This window comes from Aulonocara stuartgranti (genome assembly GCF_965226115.1).
Source record: "Aulonocara stuartgranti genome assembly, chromosome: 23".
Lineage (NCBI taxonomy): Eukaryota > Metazoa > Chordata > Actinopteri > Cichliformes > Cichlidae > Aulonocara > Aulonocara stuartgranti.
The window spans coordinates 8,945,868-8,964,815 of NC_138958.1; the positions used below are offsets into that span (position 1 = coordinate 8,945,868).

Consider the following 18,948-nt stretch of genomic DNA (forward strand, 5'->3'; position numbering starts at 1 on the left):
TTTTTACTTCCTCTTCTTTGATGATTTTTTTTTTTTTTACTTGATTGTTTACGTGCACAGTGCATTCAGTCTTTGTTGGTGCAGCTGCTCTGTTATATGCTCGAGAGAATATTTTTCTTGAACCTCAGTTGTAACTGTACATTTGGAATTTTTCATAATGTGGAGAAAACACACAAAAAGGCTCCGGTAATTAATGCGCTGATCCTTGTAACAATTATTTCCTGTATAAGCAAAGCCTGATCTGTCCGATATGCCTGCACTAGGCGACATCTTTCTTTGCTAGCATGAGAATTGGCACTCTCCTGTATTTTGACTCAATCCTGCATACACTGTCTTGTTGCCATAATAACTCAGTAGAGGGTAAATCATGGCTGAAAATAGTCCCCAGCAAATACACCTCCTGTTTCAGTAATGGGTGATCTAAAATATGTATATATAGACAATTACTTAGCGATAAAAAGGCGTGTTTGTACAGAATACGTGATGTATGAATGTGAAAAGTGGCTTAGTTTGTGCTTATAGGGCAAAAACTTAAAGTTTATTTTTCTTTTTATGACATTATGTAATCACAGTCTCTACTAAATACAGTTGTGGTCAGAGGTTTATATACTTATCGTGGACATGAATTATCGTGGTACTTTTAATGATTTCTTTTTTATGTTCTTTTTCCAGGACTGTACTAGCTTACATCTTTAATCTGTAATTGGGTTCACAAATTTGAAATGATATAATCATTTCAAACTTGTACACCCAATTCTTGTTTGTTTAAAGTCATTAAAGATGTACAATGTACAGTACAGCAATGATGAGTTCATGTAAATGTGTGATCTTAACTGTATAATACGCATATGTCACCACTCCCCCTCTTTATTTTGGATAGGCGAGTGTTTAACTATGAGCTAACTCTTGCTAACGTTGTTAGCCCAAGATGAATCTGTAAAAACAAATCTACTCATCTGTTAATTAGTGCTAAGAAACATGTAAAGAAAATACCAATTCACACATCAAACAAGCTACAGCCCTTTGTGTCATCATGCAACAATAGACAACTTTAATAACATTTAAACGACTGAGATATCCTATAAAATCAATTTCCTGTACAGTTAAAATGACAAAGAGATTAGCTATTGAGACAAAACAGTGTTTTTTTTCATAACAGTTTGCAAACATGTTTCTTTGCGCACTAAAGTTGGGCTTTGACACACAGGAATCTAAAGGGACTCAACTACCCACTGAGGAAACTTCAGTCGTTGGCACTTAGCCTGTTTTTTTGGTTTTCAGCCTCTGAGGTTGTCGTATAAAGTGGTAAAAAGAAGGCCTGTCTTTTCTTTATGTACAATCCCACACAGCTGTGGTATAAAAGCTTGTCATCTGAATCATCCAAGCTTTTATGTGAATCAATGCGTTACACATTCAAAAAAATAGCAACACCTACTTTTATGAGAACTCATCAAATCCCATCTTTTCAACCTGATAGTAGTTTTACTTCAACAATGAATATTTTAATATTTCTTAAGTCTTCAGCATCATCTTCCAGCTCTGCTTATTACCTAACATCCTCCTCTGGTTGGTTCTTTTCACCTTGTGAGTGTCACAGGTTATGTTCGCACCTCTCTTAGTAATTTATTGCTCACCTCCGGCTCTGTTAGATCAAATTAAGGAAACACTCAGTCAGCTGTTTCCTGCCTGGACTCTTACTGGACTCTTTACCTAATCTCTTTGTCTCTAAGCAGTGTAGTGTAGCGATGAGTCAGACTTGAATAATATTTTCTTATCTACTAAACAAGTTGGTGTCTGTTAAGATGGGTTGTTTCTGGATATAAATGCATACATGGAAATGGCAGAGCTGTTCATATGACAGCTCTCATTTATTTTCCATCATCGTCCAATGTTGTTCACTTAATTTAAAAAAAAAAAGAGAGAAAGAAACGGGGGGATAAAGATAATTCAGCTTGCATATTTGCATGTGAGACACGTGTGCTGCCGATATGGTGGGTGGCGTGACTGTGCAGCGTGAGATGAATTCAGACACAGGTGTTCAGCCTCGCCGCCAAACTGGATGTTCCCGGGTCAGCACCTGGTCCTGCTCCTGCTCGGTGTCTGCAGATCAACATCCAAAGCACAGGTTGCTCGGGGTGGGACCTGCATCCAACTCCTAGCTCTGGGCGTGTACTGTATTCTTTGGCAACAAGTCGAGCAGCTCCCTCATGGCAGACACGCAAGCGCTCAAAGAGATTTACACATCTCCCTCTACCTCACCCTCATATTGGAGTGGACTGCCACCACTAACACACCCACTATGCACAGACAGTATTTTAGTTGATTGCTTTCAGTAAATCAGTAAAATTTACTGCGTGTTTGCCTGATCCCCCTTTTCTTTTGCTTCTCACTGTAGAAATGCTCAGTGACTAACATTTGTAGTAGGGTGTTTTTTAGGACGCTTTCCCCCTCTGCGGGTGTCTGGAAAGATAAGACCCACATCTGTCTGAGGCTTCACGCTCAGCTCAATTGAATAGACCCGCTGTTTTTTTGTAGGAGTTTACCGCTCAGCCTGGGCAACGCGGGAGAGCAAATTCAGCGGACCAGACACTTTTACATTCCTGAAGACAGCAAATCAAAACAAAGACACGCTTTGCTTAATTTGATATCATCTATATGGGATGGGGAAAGGAACTAACAGAGATCAAAAAAACCCAAGCTAGCATGCTGAAAAAGTAAAGCTGTTCACTCTAACTGCTGAAAGTGATGTATAGCTCTACATACACTACATACACTACATACAAAGGGTGGCCTTTTGTTGTGGGCAGTCTGAGGTACACCTGTGCACTACTCATGATGTCAGATCAGCATCCTGATGTGGCACACCTGTGAGGTGGGATGGATTATCTCAATATAGCAGATGTGCCCACTACCACACATTTGGACTGATTTGTGACCACTGTTTGGGAGGGATGGTTATATTGTGTATCTGGAATGAATTTTAGGTCTCTACGTCCATCCCATGGGGAATGGGAGCAGTAACAAAGGTGTTGCGTTTATATTTTTGTTGAGTGTATATAGCATGCCAAATACCATAAAGCAAACTATTTCTGCAGGTCTGTTTTTAGTGTTGTGAAAATCCTCCTGAAGATATAAGAGTTTGAGGTGGCGTAGGTGCTCTTGCACTCCATCAATTTAGCTTGCTGTGCATAAAGGGCGATTTTTACCACATGTTCTGCGAATGTTCGATTTTATCTTCAAAACTCACATGTTCCTAACACACAATGTATACATCTGGCTTTGCTTTCATTCCAGAAGTAGGTCTGTGTAAGACATGAGCTCATGGTTTGTTATGTAATATTTAGGTAAGAGCTTTAAGAGAGTTTCCAGGATTCAATGGTAACCCTGTGGTGGTAGAAGTCATGCATGGCCCTTTGAGTCTGCTTAATTAGACCGATGTTGGGTTTAGCTGAGAGCAGTAGTGAGTGTTTCAGAGAAATAGAGATATCTTGTTTTTTAGTGTCTTCTGCATTCAACAATATAATTTTTGCTTTAAAGTGATGTCCACAAAATCAAATGTATATATTATGCAGCTGTTTTTATTTTTTATATTGACAGCTGCTCATCTGAACAATTCACACTTGGTGGGTTTATTGTTACAGACCCGAGTTGGGATGCGTGGTTTGTGTATTGTGGCTAAAATTGCTCTCAATTCCCAGGATTCTTGTGGTCTTTGGTTTCCTACAGTGATTGCTGTTTGGGCCTCCCTGTGAGTGTTTGGTTATCTTTGTGAGGGCATTCATTGACATTCCTGAACCTCTTACCCGTAAGGTTTATCCTTAACAAATTAATGTGCAATTTAAACCTAATTCAACCCCAAAACAGGATGTGGATAAAAAAAATGAAAACAGGCCAAAAAACTTCTAACATTTGCAAAGATTTAATCTTTTTGATGGCCCAGAACTCAATCTAGCTCAAAAGATAGCTGGTCATGATTTTTTTTTAGTTTTTTATTTATTTATTTGTTTTTATTGTTTTTGCATTTCCTGTGAAAGATGGCTAAAATCACTTACTCATCTTTTTGGATGAGTGGTTCTTGATAAAGCTGTATCCCACAATCTGTCCACTGTGCACAGTCACATGCACACACTCCTTCAGTGAGTGTATCCTTAAAGCTGTCCGCTTTTGCCTGCGTGTAACGCGATTAGTGGATATCTGTAAAGTGTGCCGGGAAACACGAGTGAAAGAACAAACAGATGCTACGTTAGTTCAAGTGAAAACGCCTGTTTCTATTGCTCATGTCTTTAAAACTGCACAACTCACACTCTCGATGAATAAATACTACTTAAGGCCAGAGAAAAATAATTTAAACAAGAGTTGGGTGTAAACCGTTCTGTTAAAGCAGCCACAATTAATATCTTTGTAATAACTGTGCATCATTTGGCAATGCCTGTGTCAGAACAACGTGACAGGCTCTGTAGTGAAGGGTCCACAAAGAATTGCCTGAAACTCCCTCATCTCTCAGCTTTATAAACCCTTCTAATTTCAGCTCAGTGTTTTGTATTCACTGTGCAACTTAACTGTTTTGATTCACTCACATGGCTCGGAACAATATTTTTGTCTGTAGCAGACATCTGTTTTCATTTGTTTCATTTCATTGTAGACTTCATGTCTAGAACCAAAACGGCAGACACACACTTATGTCCCGCAGGAGTTGGGAGATACCAAAAATGGAGTTAAAAGGGTCTAAATGTTGACGTTTTGCCAGGTGACTACAATATACACCAGAAGAATCATCCTATCACTGAGGGATTAAAAAAACAAGCAGGTTTTACTGATGAATGGATCGATGGATGGGATTTTTTTTTACTGTGCAGCAGCAGTGCTGTTGTGGGTCATACCTGCTAAACATCAGAATGTTTCCATTGATATTATGAAATCATGTAAACATTTGTCATACTTCAGGATGTAAGTGTGGTAAATATATGTAGCCAGAAGTATGCATATGCTGCCATAGACCACGAGTATGGGCTAGAAACCGTGATGAAAACCTCGTACCTGCAGGAATGGAAGCTGTCTGTTTGTTATTTGACAGTCCATGCAGTATTAAATCTGGGGCGCTACATGAACCCGAACATACTTAAGCAGATAAAACATTTATGAAATGCACATTTGCATGCAGAAACTATGACTTGGCCCTTATTGTGGCTAAGTGTTACCGAGCCAACAGAATAACTGTAGACTAGTCTTGTTGCGTTATTGTTGTTTTTAGGATTCACCCATTCATCATTCCAGTTTCTGAACTACTTATCCTATTCAGGAGTGCTAGAGGAATGCTAGAGTCTATCCTAGCTGTGAATAGGGTGAGAGGCATGGACTATGTCCCCAGTGACACAAGCCTGTAACCTGGCTGGCAACCTTCTTGTGACTTCCAGCAACAGTTTAATAATTGAAATCACAATTTTTAAAGGCTAAGCAGCTGGGATTGGGGAATACACATTTTTCCTACTAAACTCAGTTTAAACTTTGCTTTCCTAACACTGTGAAACAAAGTGTAACTTATAAATACATATTATGAGTATATAAATGTAATGATTTGGCATTTATTGGTTATATAGTAGATAATAACAAAACAGAACAGAACTGAGATGAACAAAATGAAAAATACAAAAATGTGTTTATCTTATTTGCACTCATTTCAGTTGAGTTCAATTAGTCTTTACTGCACTTTGGTGTAATTTGTGGTAGCACTAGTTTGTCCTTTCTCTGGCTTTCACTGTGTGTGCAACTGCTCATTACTTCAGTAATGAAGCAGATAAAACAAGAGTGAAGTGACGTTCACGGCATTAATACGTGCTTCAATACGTGCAATAAGATCTTGTTGTAATTCCGGTTAAAATGTACGTCAGGTTTATATGATATAGGTTGTGCATTTTTATCACTGAGTGGACCAACATGTCCAAGCAGAACATGAGCCAGTTCCTGACTGTAAGGAAACTGTAGCTTAATGTTGGAGTCACGCCGCTGCGTGAAAAGCACTTTTATGTGTAAACTACTTGTACAAATGGTGGAGTCATCATTGTTCTTTTTGTTACGAGCCTCTCAGAGTCTGTAGTGCTGATTCAGTTTTCAGGTCTGTGTTCTGTAACACAGCTGACCTCCTTGTTAATTAAAGGCAGGCAAATCCCCAAGCTGTGTGCTGTGGAACTGCAGGTGCCCCTCAACCCACTTTGCCAGAAGCGCTCTAAACGGACGTCTTGGGCGCCATCGTTTAGCCTTCTTCACTATCTTCTCACTCGGTTTACTTGTCTTTGATATTTTTAAGCCCCACTCTCCTTTTCTCACTGCCATTTCTCTTTCTTCTTAAACGCTGTCATTTCGGGTTTATTTCACAGCAAGCCTTTGCTTCCCTAGGCACTTCTTTAGAAAGAAGGGAACATTAGATTTTGATTAGGCTGCAGTGCTTTCCGCTGAAATAAAGGAGCTCTTGTCCTCTCACTCCCTTGCGTTTACCTTGATAATTGGTTTCAGTACACACCCAGCTGAGAAAATTACCCACAAAAATGAACGTGCCACATCTTATGGCCAATTGTTTTTGCAGAATCAAATGGGTTGTTTTTGCCTATTTAGCTTTCCTCTCTGGCCAGTTTTGAAGCAAAATGTAATGTGTCTACTTTTAGATGAATCTGTGGTTTTTAATGTTCTGTTAATGAGACTGTGTGCTTGTTTTTTATTAGGTTGTACAAATCCTGAGGAGCTGACCGCAGAGCGAGTTCATTCTGCAGTGGAGAAGATGTTCAAGACCCTCCGAGGTTTGAGCAGCACCAGAAACCACCTCAAGCAGCTACGCTCCATCTACACTGCCAGCGATGGAGTTCACCAGGTTGGAGGCACACAAACTCTGACTGCCAGCCTCAAAACACATGTTACAGGGGTGGTTTGCTTTACCCGTATCAAGTATGAACACTACCACAGCTTCAACATATCCCAAGTTAATACAGAATACAGTTTTTAAATGATGATTTCATTTATTAAGGGATAAAAGATATCCAAACCTACCTGGCCTGATGTGAAAATATAATTGTGCTCTAAACCTAATAATTGGTTGTGCCATCCTTGGCAGGAAGAACTGTATTTGTGTCAAGTATTTGTGTTAGTGGTAATGAGTCTTTCACTTTGCTGTGGAGGATTTTTGGCCCATTCTTTTTTGCAGAATTGTTTTAATTAGGAGCGTTTTCCAACATGAACAGCGTGTTTAAGGTCATGTCAAAGCATTTTAATCAGATTTAAGTCTGGACTTTGATTAAGCCTCTCCAGAATCATCATTTTGTGTTTAATCCAAGTGCTCTTGAGCATCAGGGTATATACTGATGGCCAGACATTGTCCTTTAGGATTTTCTGGTAGAATTCATGGTTCCATCAATTATGGCAAGTTTTCCAAGTCCTGAAGCAGCAAAGCAGCCCTGGACTATCACACCAGCACCACCATGTTTGACTGTTGGTATGATGTTCTTTTTTATAAAATGTTGTGTTAGTTTTTCACCAGTTGTAACAAGTTCCACTTGTGTCTTGTCAGTCTCTGGGATCATCAAGATGTTTTTAGACACATGTGGGATGAGCCTTTGGTCAGCAGTGATTTTCTCCTTGGAACTCTCCCATGGATAGATGTTTTTTGCCCAGTCTATTTCATATTGTTGTTCCTCTGACTGACACCTGCAGTTCTATAGATGATATTCTGGATTGTTTTTTGACCTCCTGGATGATCCATTAATGCGCTCTTGAAGTAATTCTGGTAGGCTGGCCACTCCTGGGAAGATTCACCACTGTTCCAAGTTTTCTCCATTTGTGGATAATGGCTCTCACCGTAGCTCACTAGTTTACTTTCAAATCGTTTCCAGCCTGATAGATATCAGTGACATTGTTTCTGAACTGTTTCTGTAGATCAAGGTGTGATGTATTGCTTTTTGAGATCTTTTAGCCTACTTCAGTTTGTCAGATACTTTCCATTTAAGAGATTTCTTTCTCAACAGGCCAGGAATTAATGAGGCCCGGCTTTGGCCTGTGTAATTGAACTCAGCTTTCTGAAAACTGTGGTGAATCACACTTAATTCATGATTTAACAAGGGGGACATTTTACTTTTTCACATAAGCCAAGATAGGTTTGGAAAGCTTTTTTTCCACCTTAAGAAATGAAATAATTAATTTAAAAACTGGGTTTCATGTTTCCTCTCGTTAACTTTGTCTAATATTAAAATTTGCTTGATGATCATGAACGTAAATATTACAAATATCTTTTAGAAATCAGGATGGTGTAAACACTTTTTCACTGCACTGTACATGTAACTTTTTACTTTGTGTTTTATTTAACTACTCCATGTAATGTTCACTCTTGCAGTGGTTGTAGCTAGGGGTGGGTTTTAATAATCGATTAAAATCGATTCTGGCTTGGATAACGTGATATCGATTCATTAAAATCCTGAATCGATTTTTTTATATAAATATATTTTGCCCAAAATTCCAGAATCTCAGGTGAAACGTCACAAAATTTCAACAACCACCAAACATTTAAAACAGTAAATGAGAGCAGGTACACGGCTTCTGCACAAAGACGTAAACACAAAGCGTGGACCCGCGGATCAGAATCAGTGAGATGTCGCCTTTCTCACCCGACGGCACGGACACGGTCGGGGCTGAAAGCCGACAGCTCGCTGACTCTGATGTTTCGGCGGGTCTGCGCTTTGTGTTTATGTCCTTTTTGCGCTGATCATAAAGCTGTTAGTTTTATCTCTCTCCAAACAATATTGACCAAACCAGCAGCAAAAGAAGATCCAAACTACGCTTCACATAAACATCGTCATGAATTCCCTCTTACTTTTGCTGTTTTGCTTCGAACACGATAAAATCACACTTCATGCACATCTCTCTCTCTCTCGCTTTCTCTGTATACTTCAAGAACAGTTTCCCGTTTATCCCCAAAATCTGTTTTCTGCATTATTCTCTTGCTTGTTACACACAAGTCTACCGTTGTTTACAGCACTGTCGGCCGATGTTTTTTTTTCCTTTTACTTACTTCCGAAAAGAAAACCTCATTTCTGCCGTTCAATACTGAACAAATTTATAAACTTTTTAAAATTATACAAAATGCAAAACGCTTAGCCGTGTCTCTAATAAAACCGCTGTAACTTCAGAGGTAATGTTCATATGTTGATTAATGGTTTTCTTTTGTTTTTGATGTACTGCAGAATATTTTTATAAAATCCCAGGCCAGGAAAATCACCTACATGTTTTTATGTGTTTTATCTTCAGCTACTTTGACACAAAGGCCTCTGCTGTGACGCTCACACCTTTGATAAAGTCTGGAAATTGTCAGCTTCCTTTTTATAGATACAAAAATATGTAAATGTACTGATCTGAATTATAATATTTCTGACTGTCTGAGGCAAAATTTCCCAGATTCAAATAGAATCGAATCGAATTGAATCGAATCGAATCGTGGATCGAATCGATTCAGGACCTTGTGAATCGGAATCGAATCGATTCTAGAAATCAGTGACGATACCCAGCCTTATTTGTAGCACAAGCACAGATTTACCAGAGGACCTCTGACCTCTCCTGCTTTTGTTGCTTTCCCTTTTGCGTCATGCAAGCATGCAGGCACATGGGACTTCACTGCGAGAGCCTCGTCACACTCGTCTTGGAGCTTATGTAACTCCAAAGGCCCTCTCAGTGCATCTGAAAGCTTTGTCCTTTTGGTATAGACAGTGACATTCTAGAGTGGCGGCTTCACTGCTGTTGTCCTTCATTCTCATTGGGCAGTTTGTCAGAGAATTATAGGCCAGGAGCTTTAAGGTCAGTCGATTGAAAGTAAAAGAAATATTCTTGGAACTTAAGCTTTTGCTGAAGTTTCATTTAACAATACTTCTGTGTCCTTGTCATTTAGTCTTTTTCTTGTCTACTTCTCCTCCTTCTACCCTCTGAGGTTTATTTCTTGAGTGATTCTCTCAAATCTTACATCAATAATTTAACCAATCACACAGCCATGATGTAGAAAACCTTGGAGATGAAGTTCGTCAGAATAGTGAGATAATATGGTTGAAATGCATTTGAATGTTGCAATCTTTTATCCATTGTACATGCTTTTTCAAACATTTTAGCCACAGTATAAAGTAAATGACATTTAATATAAAGTAGTTACTATAGTCATAGGAAAATGTAATTACTTTGTGAAATAACTTACTTTAGTTTCTTGACAAGAATGAGAGCTCTCTTTCTCTCTGGCTTGCATGCATTCACAGAAAATCAAACCACAGCTAGCTAACTTCAAAGACTGGGATCAGTGACGTGAAGTCTTGCCTGTTTGCAGTCTAAACATCTTCAACCAATTTACAATCTAGACATAACAACTACAAAAAATGTAATGTGTCATTTTTACACAATGTTTCTTGTATTCACTCTTCAGTGCATAGAAATAGAGAAAATAATAAAAAGCTCCACCATAAGTAGAAAATAGACAGCTGTGCTTCTGCAGCTCTCTTCTCTTCTCTTCTGTCCTCCCAACTAGACAAGAATTACCTTATATAAATTGTCTGCATGGACTGGGCCATCTACATGTTACTGTAGGTGGCCTGTGCATTGAAGCTCCCAGTGCTCAAATTTTGTGCTGATGTGCAATTCAGATTCGCAGGTGTGCCCCAAGACTGGAGTCTAATTCTTTCTCAGACAACTTAAATATCTAGTAACTGTTCCAGTTCAGGCTTATGTTCTTGATTAACACAGAAGTTTGAATACATTTCATGACTCAGTCTCTCATTTCTGCATCTGAATAACACTGTAAAAATAATAATAATCATGCAGTGTCTGTGAAAATGTGCCAGTAGCCTCTTGACTGAGCAAGCATTTTGGATGCATGTGAGAAGCATTGTGTTAGGCCAGACCTGGCTGTTCTTGTTCCAGGACTATTATAAAATGATTTCATATGAAAGTAGGACAGTATGATATCTGCCAGCTACTGCTTGTTCTTGAGAAACGTCAGAAATCATCCAGCCTCTCTGAGGATGCACCCCTGCCTCCAGTGAAGCCGACACCTGACGTTTTCTTATTAGGCCGTAGCCTAATATGCAGAGGTCCTCACTCCAATGTTTAAGGCCACTGAAGAGGAGTCAAGTCGTTCTGTGTTATCTACTCCTGTTGTGTGCGTGTGGTACCTGTAAATCCAGTGTAATGATGTTATATAACCCACCCTTTACAAAAGAATATGTGGAAAGACATGATTGTGGCTTTGGCTTGACATGGGTCAGAATCTCTTGCTCTGACTCTGTGATGGGACTCATGGGAATCATATGTTTTTATCCTAGTGTGAGGGAATGAGTGTTGTGTGCCATCAGCTTCAGTAATCAAGTGTTTTGGGGTTCATCAAAGCGGTGAACAAGAGCAAATGAATTAAGTTGTGGCTTAAGTAGGGTTGTTTTGGGGTTGAGCTCTGTCGTTGCATGTTGTCATTTGTGTTGTGTTGTAACTACCTTTGTGTGATTATAACACTAAACATAAAAATATTTCAAATTAAAATCAAATACCGCAGCTCCTTTGTTTGCTTCAGTTAGGCTTTCTTTGTTACAACCATAATTATTCTGACCAGCAGACAGCTACACTCACAGCCTTGAATGGTCATGTGTATTCTCGTTGTAGAGGCGCACAAAACTCGCGCATGTCATGGTGTGAGTAACTGAGCACTATTGAAATTCCGAGAAAAGAAAACAGTGGGCTATAAGTGATCAAGCTGTAACAGCGAGACGCTAAAAAAAACTGAATTCGAGTTCAACAAAGGGCTTGATTTTATTGCTTTTGTGGGAAACACTTGAAATTGGGTGGAAAATGTTCTTAGTAGCAAGCATCTGCATCATGATGAAAAGTTTTAAGACTTTCAGAGACTAGCAACAAGGTGGGAGAGTTGTATAACCAACCAAAAACCATAGTAACGAGAAAATGAATCATTTGCATCTACATTGAACAGATTGTGACACATGGGTGAGCATACACACCTATGACTAGATAGACTGTCCTCCCTCTTGCGTGGGTTTTTGAGCACAGGCTTTCGGAGGTATTTACTCAGGTTTTTATGTCTTATATAATATCTTTTCTCTTTCTATTATGACCAGTCATTGCATTGACATGGTAATAAGATATAATCTATTACCACCTACATGAGATGTGAAGCAGTCTAAAGCATAAGTGCATCCAAAATAAAAATGAAATTCAGAAAACGAAAATTAATGTCCAGCGAGGGCAGTGACTGAAAATGACTCTTATTGAACATTAAACATTAATTTCAATTGTTATTTAATATACAGTTATATTAATTTTTAGATGTTACATAGAAAAAAATAATAAAGGAGGGTATTATTTAAGGCTGCCCTACTTTGTGATAAGTAAAGTTGCTAACATACAGTTTCTGTTTCTTGATCAGCTCTTGCCTTCTAGTTCAGGAAGCTACTGTTTCCTGCCAGGAAACAGGTCAAGCAAACTCCTTGTTGCTTCAAAATTATTACTATTCAATTGTTTTCTAATTATTTTTAGTCAAGGCAGCACGGTGGCACGGTGGTTAGCACTGTTGCCGCACAGCAAGAAGGTCCTGAGTTCAATTCCACCATCAGGCCAGGGTTCTCCCCGTGTTTGCGTGGGTTCCCTCCGGGTACTCCGGCTTCCTCCCACCGTCCAAAGACATGCAGCTTGTGGGGATAGGTTAATTGGCTAATCCAAATTGCCACTAGGTGTGAATGTGGGAGTGAATGTGAGCGTGAATGTTTGTCTGTCCCTGTGTGTTGGCCCTGCGACAGACTGGCGACCTGTCCAGGGTGTACCCCGCCTCTCGCCCTATGACAGCTGGGATAGGCTCCAGCACCCCCGCGACCCTGAAAAGGATAAGCGGAAGCGAATGGATGGATGGATATTTTTAGTCAGTATATTGATATATTAATGGGAGGAGATGGCCTCATGGTTGTGTGTTGCCCAGTTTTGGGGAGAGCCACGTCTGAGAATGTTTTGCCATCAATTGGCGGTAAATTAAAAAGAAATTACAGCATATATTCTATAGCAGCATCAGTTTTCCTACTACCTAAATCCTGCTATAGAGAGTGTATTCCTTTATATACTTAACATTTAGCATGACTCGCTAAAAGGTTTCATATTTTGACAGGAATGTTCAAAAAGAAAAGAGTCCACAGGCTGATGAATTAAACAACACCATTTTTAGGCATTTAAATGATATGCATAGTACAACTTTATCATATTTTTGGACTGGGTTGTTTCCAGGGACATGCCAGACTGTAGTTTTCCATGCTCCATTTGTGTTTTTCATTTTATCACCTGTTGTTTTGGAACATTAATTCGTTCATCTACCTCAAAGCCAATAAAACCCATGGGGAAACCTGATACTCACATTTGACGGGGGTGTGTATGTGCCCTCACATGTTTGTGTTTGCAAGGGAATATTTAAGCGCTGACATTATCATATGACTAATTCTAATATTGTTTTTAACATGTGGGTGTTGGTTTAATGGTATTGGTTTTAGGTTTTTCAAATTCAGATGATAATGGAGAGTGCGTGACTGCGGGTTGGATTTGTTGTTTATGCCTTGATGTTGCGTATGCACATGCACGATCATGCTTGAGCCAGAGGTGAATCATTATTGTGTTTACTCCAAGGTCTGTTTGTGCAGAGTGACCCAAGCTGCACAGTCATTTTGGTGGAGGTGTATGTTAGTTTATATCATTTGGACAGCAGGATTTCCCCAAGCCTAATCTGGATTCTCCTGCAGGTTGTTGAGGAGTGGGAGGCTCTGAGGTGTCTGTTAAGAATGATGCATATTGAGAGGATGTCTGTGGGCAGAAACACCTGGACGCATTAACATTTAGACAGTATTGTATGTGTAGGTGTGTGTTTTTAGTGCTTGTTTCTTTGCAAGATCTAAATCGGGGGTGGGCAAGTAGTTTTTTCAAGGGTCCACATGAGAAACTGGAACTGTTCTGCTCAATATTTTTTTTTTCTCTAGGGAAATTAAATTATCTACCAATGATCTAAAGGATAATCCGCTCCTTCCCACCAAATATAACCTCATGTAAAAAAGAGACTTTCAGTTCTGGAACATGTTCACAATGTTTATTTAGACACTTATGCTATTCACAGTACTCAAATAAGGCTTTGCCAAGTCTTATCTGGGTCTTTATTGTTCTCTGAGAGAGCAAGCTTTGGTCCCTTGGAGAAAAAAAAATCCGCCTTGAATTCTTGATCCGCTAGCTTTGAGGGCTATAAATGGTTCATTTTGTCCTGGGTCACTGGGCAGAAAAAGTCCTCTGTTAGAGTTTTTTTTTTTTTTTTTTTTTTTCCTCCATGGATCACTGTAAATAAAGACATTTATGAAGCTTTAGTTGAGGTTGTGCAATTCAGCTCCTCCAAGGACACACACTTTATTGAAACACCTTCTTTTTTCTGTGAAGTGGGACAAAACATAAGCTGCGGTTATTATAAAAGCAAGGCTGCTGAAACTTTGGAAAAGTGGGCCAGGTGTCTACTTTGAAGAAGCAAGTTACATCACACACTAAGCTGTCTAAGGCGAAAGGGGGGATTGATGTGTTCACCAAAGTTCACAGTAAACCATCCACAACCATTTGCTGCTAATAATAATTCAGACTGGACATAGAATAGTTAAACTAGTCAGCATGAACTTAAATATCCCTGTCTGAATAATCTTAGTTTCTGGGAATCATGTTAATGGAATATCACATTCTTCATTTGATTCATCCCTTTATCACCCACATGGTTGGCCAGAGTGCTTTTTTTAGCCACATATAACCATGTGGGGTTCTTTACTGCGCTGTTTTAAAAGCTCTTCCTGAATTGACTCATAAGTCAGCAGCCTGTGCAGAGCTTGAACAGGGCTGTTTATAACTTCACTGTCTAACACCCAGAGCCATTCACATAATCACGCAGGGGCTAAAAGCCCAGAACAATATGGACTCCACAAAGACACCAACAGTTCCTCAACCCCCAACCTGTAGCAATCTGTATATTTGCATAGAGGCTGTTATAAAGAAAAACCTCCACTGTCATTGGAGATGTTAAGCATGCTTATTTGTGTGGTTTGATATTTATGCTTTACAGGCGACCTATCGACCTTTCCTGCGGCAGATTCTAGAGGAAGTCTTTCACCCTGATCGACGTGAATGTCCTGACATCGAGCACATGTCTGGAGGTCTTACAGACCTGTTGAAGACCGGCTTCAGTATGTTCATGAAGGTTAGACATTCCTCACAAACACTTATATGCAACAGAGTCAGCTCTGTCGCAGAAGAAATTACCTGATTTGAGTTATTTATACTTAAATTGGATAAACTGTTAAGAAAATGTATGAATGGACGAATACATAAAAGATTAAATATGGAAACTTTACAACTGGGTTACATTAGTACACATGGCTCTGGTAACATGCACTCTCTGAAGGCATCATTTATACTGAAATGTGCATGCGGAACCTGCATTCCAGACATTTGGTATACTGTGAAACAGAAAATCCCAATGTAGATCCCAAACTGTCAAGCCACTGAAAGCCGATGTCAACCCTTTACCATTCACTTTCACACGAAAGCAACTGATTTCTTTGGTTGCTAAATGACTGCAGTTATAAAAAAGAAAAGTCAGTCTTCACAGTGATAAACATGTCGTACCATATTCCTGTGCCAGTTTTTACCAACATGTTGCTAGCATCATGTTCCAAATAAACTATCAGTTTTTCAGCTTCCGCTTTTTATTACGATGTCTTTGTACTTTGTTTATAGTCAAATATAGTTTTAAACAAATTTTCATTTAAATCTTATATTGCATCGCAATTTTTTGGATATGGCAGATTTCAGAAATCCCACACAAAGCTGAATGAAATGACTATACTTTTTGGACAAAAATCAACCCTTCAGAGGATAAACCGCCAAACTAATACTTTTTATACACATTTTCAAAAGTGTTTGTGCTGTACCTCAAGTCTGTTATACATATCAACCAGTGATATAACTAGAAAGGGTTTGCTGACTATTTTTCTTGATTCCCAAGAATGAGACATCTTTATTGTATAACTGGTAAAAATGAGTCACTTTTGGGAGCTCATTTGAAGAAAATCAGAGATTACTGATGAAAAAGCATGAAGCCTTATAGTCTGTGGAGATGAATATCTTCATGATATTCCAGTGCCTGTCACCTATGGGTGATTTTTGATCTCTGGGATCTATATGTGTATTAGCCTCATCTCCACAGTGTTTCCAGCCTAATGGCATTACATTTGTCGACAGTGTTGGGGTACTTAATTAGTTTCTTTAATTCCTTACTGCTTTTCTATTACTCTTTAACTCTACAAGATGTACTGTTATGTAATAACTACTTAACAATATAAATGTTATGCTACAGTGCAACACACTGGCATAAACCAACCCAAAGAACGCTTCAGTGATTTTGTTGTAGAAAGTTGTCCTGGTAGAAATTGATGCTACAATATTACAAGCCTGGCTTGTAGTTAGTATCTTGCCCAAGGATACTTGACATGCAGACTGGAGGAGTCAGGGATCAAACCAGCAACCTTCCGATCAGTAGGTGACCATAATATGTATTATACGATTTTTTTAAAAAATATCTGTGATATTTCTAGGATATCTAGGATAGCAATGAATTTGCAACTTTTGCAGAAAGATTTGCAGAAAAAACACATATGAGAACTGAAACTGTTGTCTGCCGCCGTACCCCAACGTTTTTGCCTGGATCTGGTCATAAAGCCTTCAAATTGGATATCCAGCTCACAGTAGAAGCTATGCCAGGTCACTACTTCAAAGAATCACATTTATTTTAAGGCAGAAAATAATCCTCAGATGACAGCAGCACAGTATGATATTGAGGCTCTTAAAGAGCAAGACCTTAATGGGAACCGAAACAGAAAAGAAAGAAGTAATGCAGTTGGATTTGCAAAGTTTAATTGTTAAAAGTCGTTGATAATTGGCTTATTCTTTCATTATTCTTTCATTATTTTAGCACTAGTCTGAGTTTTTTTTTTTCTAACACTATGCATAATGTACATTTCCTGCAGAGTGGATCACTCTCCACAGTCTGATCTGATCTGATCTCACATCTGGGCCCGCTTAAACTGATGATTACCCAGAAGGGAAGGAATTAGACAAGTTGTGTAACTGTGGCCTGGTTTCACTCAAATTAAGAAACTTGGCTCAAGAACCACCAAGTCAGACAACCTAAACCTATAAAACTGACCTTGTAGTCTATAGGAGCACAGTGCACACCCTTTATGCCATAAAACACCTCCTATAAAACTTCTATTTTCAGCCAAAGAGTTTACTGTGAACACAGTTTACATTATTAAAACACAGTGGACCCTGCTGTCTGGACCGTGACCTGCTGAAAGCCTGTGCAGTGTTGTTTCAAACTGTCATCTTAAACTGTCTGTAACCAAATTATTTGTGTGTCTGGTGTACCATATTTAGTCTTTGTTTAAACAGAATCCCAGTTGTACAAGCGATCTTGTAATGTTAATGCAACCATAGTTCTTGCCTATGACTGACACCAGAGAATCACAGAGTGATTTATCTTGCACAATTTACAAATGCAAATAGTGCATGGAGGAGAGGAGAAAGTCTGGAGTGGTCAAAACAACAACACTTGTATTTTATAGAACAACGTTGTTGCTTGACTGGCGCGTTTCAGCTTGTAGCCTCATCATGGTCGTCATCTGATAACCCTGATGACCTTATCGTGTTGGTCAAGCCATAAAGTTGTTCTGTGTGCTACAAGTGTAGTGAAGACTTTACTTCTTCACTTTGTGTAGATTGAAATCTGCTGTTTGTGAGCACCCTGCAGCTACATTTTATCAGAAATCTGAACGGTTTTTGTGATAAAGATAAGGACATCTTTATTGATCTCTGCATGGGAACTATTTTTTTTCCTTTATTAGAAGCATTTAAATAAACTCATCAGAACAGAAAATCCAAAACAGTAAACGTTTGATTTTCTGCAGTTAAGTTCGGGGCTGGTTTGTGAAGGGTTTCCATTATTTCTGCACATCAGATTGCTTCTTTACTTGAATTCTCTGACAAGCAGAATAGATAAACTAACTGATCCTATTTTGTTTTGGTTTACCTGTTAATGGTTACCAGATGTCAAAGGGGAAATCTTAGCCCAGAGGGTCCATCTACACTAATTAAGCATAGTGTTGATTAGTTAGTTAGCAGGACAAGTCAAGCTAAGGCATCAGTCACAAAGGCTTGGAGACCACTCAGCAACCACTTATTAACATCTGGTTGCTAGACAAAAATGTGCATTAACCAGGTGGTTGATGGAGTTTGCCCGCTGCAGCTGAATGAAACTGGGTGCAAACAGGATGCTTCACCAAAAACCTCTTTGTGATTTCTCTGTTTGCTAGCAGACTGCTGCAGTCACATGTAGTTTGGATGGATGATACCATCTTGATGCCAACATATTACTAACCAAGCAGTAGTGAAACTTGAGAAATGTAAACCTAAAATGGGTTTATATTAGTGCTGTCAGCGTTAATCTCGTCAAAATGATATTAGCGCCACGTTAGCAAGCTAACCATGCTAACGCGTTAACACCGTGCAGCCCCACACTCCTGGGCACACATGCGCTAACTCATTAACGGAGATTTGGTGCGTTAATGCAGTTATGGCGCTAACGTCATTTTAACGAGATTAACGCTGAAAGCACTAGTTTATATCCATAATCCCAAAAAAGTTTTATTTTTGCTTAATAATTTTATATATATTTATAGATTTTTTTTCTAATTATTCAGTTGATATTTGCCATGATTCTGTGTTTTGTGCTCATCTTTGTGTTTTTATGGACTGCTTTAAATTGAACTAAACTCAACTTCATTTATTTTTTTATTAAAGAAATTAATAGCTGGTGTC

The 18,948-nt window shown here is 38.9% G+C and overlaps 1 protein-coding gene across 1 annotated transcript in view; it reads left to right on the forward strand.

The window, feature by feature from the left end:
* scfd2 (sec1 family domain containing 2) overlaps nt 1–18,948 on the forward strand; it is a 102,160-nt gene that overhangs the window by 78,100 nt on the left and 5,112 nt on the right. Inside the window, exons 6-7 of the mRNA XM_082524017.1 lie at nt 6,717–6,862; nt 15,137–15,271. Coding sequence (XP_082380143.1) covers nt 6,717–6,862; nt 15,137–15,271 — 281 coding nt within the window. The remainder of the gene's footprint in view (nt 1–6,716; nt 6,863–15,136; nt 15,272–18,948) is intronic.